Source organism: Scylla paramamosain, chromosome 5 (genome assembly GCF_035594125.1).
Source record: "Scylla paramamosain isolate STU-SP2022 chromosome 5, ASM3559412v1, whole genome shotgun sequence".
Lineage (NCBI taxonomy): Eukaryota > Metazoa > Arthropoda > Malacostraca > Decapoda > Portunidae > Scylla > Scylla paramamosain.
In genome coordinates, this window is record NC_087155.1 from 3,826,692 (window position 1) to 3,830,259 (window position 3,568).

The 3,568-nt window shown below is 30.3% G+C and overlaps 1 protein-coding gene across 2 annotated transcripts in view; it reads left to right on the forward strand.

The window, feature by feature from the left end:
• The window catches only part of LOC135100424 (ADP-ribose glycohydrolase OARD1-like), a 44,605-nt gene extending 42,941 nt beyond the window's left edge, over positions 1 to 1,664 (forward strand). For both annotated transcript variants that reach the window (XM_064003276.1, XM_064003275.1), the window contains one exon: positions 9 to 1,664. In XM_064003276.1, coding sequence (XP_063859346.1) covers positions 9 to 215 — 207 coding nt within the window. In that variant the 3' untranslated portion in view covers positions 216 to 1,664. The remainder of the gene's footprint in view (positions 1 to 8) is intronic.
• The last annotated feature ends 1,904 nt before the right edge of the window (positions 1,665 to 3,568 follow it).

The window sequence follows — 3,568 nt, forward strand, 5'->3', positions numbered from 1 at the left end:
TTTTCCAGGAGAGGTACTGGCATAAACCTACTTATTTGAGTCTACGATCATCCTTAGAAGCAATGAAAAAGCATGCCCTGGAACATGATGTTGCTGCCATTGCTATGCCTCGCATTGGATGTGGCTTAGATGGCTTAGTGTGGGATCGTGTTCGAGATATCCTCACTGATATATTTAAGGATACAGATATAAAGATTTCTGTTTATTCTCTTTGAAGAGCACATGCATTATTATTACATTTTTTAGGTATTTCATAAAACAGCTTGTGAATGTATGGTTTTGTATTTGATGTACATGTCAGATTTGTATATTCAGCTGTGGTAGGTAAGTATATTTTGAGAGCAAATGATGATATAAATATTTTATAAGTAGCCAAGGCATTTTTCTTGATAGAATTATTACTCGAGTGCCAGATCTAAAATGTCATCTATTGTCATTATTTTTACTTAGTAAATCTTCATTATTATCAGAGAGGGAAATAATATTGCCTAGCATCTGCTGTGGTTTCCACTTCTGTGGCAGCTCTGTTGATAATTAAGGTGTTGTGGAACCATAAATTATATTCAGATGCCAAATGCACAAAACTAAAGATATGTGGCTTCCTTATAATGTGCATGTATCATACACATGTGTGCAAGCACACACACACACACACACACACACACACACACACACACACACACACACACACACACACACACACACACACACACACACACACACACACACACACACACAGAAGAAATAAGCTTTTGAATGACTAATATAGTATCTAATATCCTATAAGTATGACATAAATACTAATGCTATAATTTTTATATGGTGGAATATTCATATTGTAGAATACATGACACCATATTTTCATGGTGAACTTTTTTTACTTTTTTTTTTTTTTAAGCAACTTGCATTGTTGTGTTGAGCAAGATGAAAATTGACATCTTGTACAATATGAGATTATGTACATAGAAACCATATCCTAATTTATAATAATAGAATAATTGCTCTTTAAGCTAACAATGGGGAACAAATTACTTAGTTCACTAGATAATGCAGACCTGTGAAGTAGCTATATCCTAATTGAGAAAATAATTACATTAACCAACTATTTACCTGAGTGAGGATTAAGAGATAAAGTTCCATTTTTTGAAAAGTGTATTGGAGTATATTTTCAAGTATATTAAACAGATCAGACTAGGTTTATGTACCAGACTCATGTTTATGTTCTAATTTGTGTGATGTGTGTATCAGCAGAAGTATCCAGTTTACTGTTTTGCTGACTGGAGTTATATTAGATCATTATCATCACCATTATTTACCACCTTAAGCCACTTCACAGATCAGAATTTTCTCACAAACAACGAAGTAAAAGCATGTTGGTGGTCAAGACATGTTACCAAATTATTATACAGTGTGTTTGTTTCAACATGATGCTGTATATTCATCAGTAAATAAATTATATCCTAAACAAGTGCAGACCTAGCAAGAATCAAGAATTCTTCGGGAAATGTTGAACTAGATGCTTCAGAACATGAGAAAAACATGAACAGGCTCATAATAAAAGGCAATGTTGCTTACTTGTCTGCTATGCTACTGGCTGCCACTAAAAACACTTTGTCTTACTTGATATGTTATAGTGATTGAAATACATGGTTTCCATATCATTATAATAATTGGTGTTATTAAAAATTCTGTAACTTTTACATACATTGCATGAAGATATAATTTCATCCAAAGAAATCATTGGCCATGTTTTATCCTTATCAAACTTTGATCTGGTAGCATCACTATTCACTATCCACTGTCCACTGAGATGAATATTCCTTTGTTGGACAGTCAGAGGAAAGGTACTATGTGTGATAGTTCCTTAATTCTCCACAAAGGAACTTATAACGAGACACTTGTGGCATAATTGTCCATTTCATGTATATAATGCTGCATTTTTTTCGTGTACAGTAGTTTATCTCATTTATGCCACTTTCTTAATTTCTTGACACAATCTGAAGTAGCCTGAGCCTAGATGGAAGATGTTTCCCTTTATGTGTGCAATTCCCAAAGCTCACTTTTCTGTTTCTCTCACCTCACCATCTCTATTACAATCACTATCACTTTCCATTCTTCCTTCTGTCTTTAGGTTATTTTCATTTGCTACCCTTTTCCTTGGAACATATCTTCTTTATATAGCTAATCAATTTCCTCCATTTTATATGATTATTTCATATTAATAGGTAGTCCTGCCTTTAACCTCTTCCTTTTCTGCGTCAAGTTATGCATTACTGTCTCCTTGTTCTTATGTCATAGTGCCATATGATCTCAGTTGCTTGTCTCTTTCTTTCATTAACTTACATGCAATATTAATTTTTCATTATCTTGGGGCCTCTTATTTCTTTTATTATCATTATTATTTTTTTTTCATTGTGTTCACATTATCTGTATACTACTTAAAGTAGGTATTTTCTTTCTTTACTTATTATTTATATTGATTAATACATTTTCTCTGTCCTTTTCTTATTTTCTTCAAAGAATAATGCATATATTTTATTTTATTTATTTATTTTTTTTCTGAGGGCATTATTTAATAGTCACTGGATCCAGAGTAAAGTTTTTTTGTTCAAATCTTTAATAGCTTCATTGGTGTGTGTTAATTTGTTTTGTAGTATTTTTGCTATTCACTCAAATTTGACATGTTAAAGCAATTAGGTGAGGAAATGATAAAAGTTATAAGCAGTGAATCTGTTGATGGTATGAAATAATTATATATATATATATATATATATATATATATATATATATATATATATATATATATATATATATATATATATATATATATATATATGTGTGTGTGTGTGTGTGTGTGTGTTTAATTATTTCATACCATCAACAGATTCACTGCTTATAACTTTTATCATTTCCTCACCTAATTGCTTTAACATGTCAAATTTGAGTGAATAGCAAAAATACTACAAAACAAATTAACACACACCAATGAAGCTATTAAAGATTTGAACAAAAAAACTTTACTCTGGATCCAGTGACTATTAAATAATGCCCTCAGAAAAAAAATAAATAAATAAAATAAAATATATGCATTATTCTTTGAAGAAAATAAGAAAAGGACAGAGAAAATGTATTAATCAATATAAATAATAAGTAAAGAAAGAAAATATATATATATATATATATATATATATATATATATATATATATATATATATATATATATATATATATATATATATATATATATATATATGTGTGTGTGTGTGTGTGTGTGTGTGTGTGTGTGTGTGTGTGTGTGTGTGTGTGTGTGTGTGTGTGTGTGTGTGTGTGCTTGCTTGCTTGAAAGAAATTATTGAATGTAAAAAGAAATGCCTCAGCTAGTCATCTGATCTGCTTCTTGTTATATACTCATACACTGAACTGTTTTGAGAATGAAAATCTAATGCCTCAATACATAAGCACAGAAGATGAAAAACTAAAAGAGTAGTGAGTCTAATGCTTGAAAAAGAACAAATAACATAATTCAATGAAAATGCAGTTTATGAATCTGAAATCAGAGGTTTAAGAT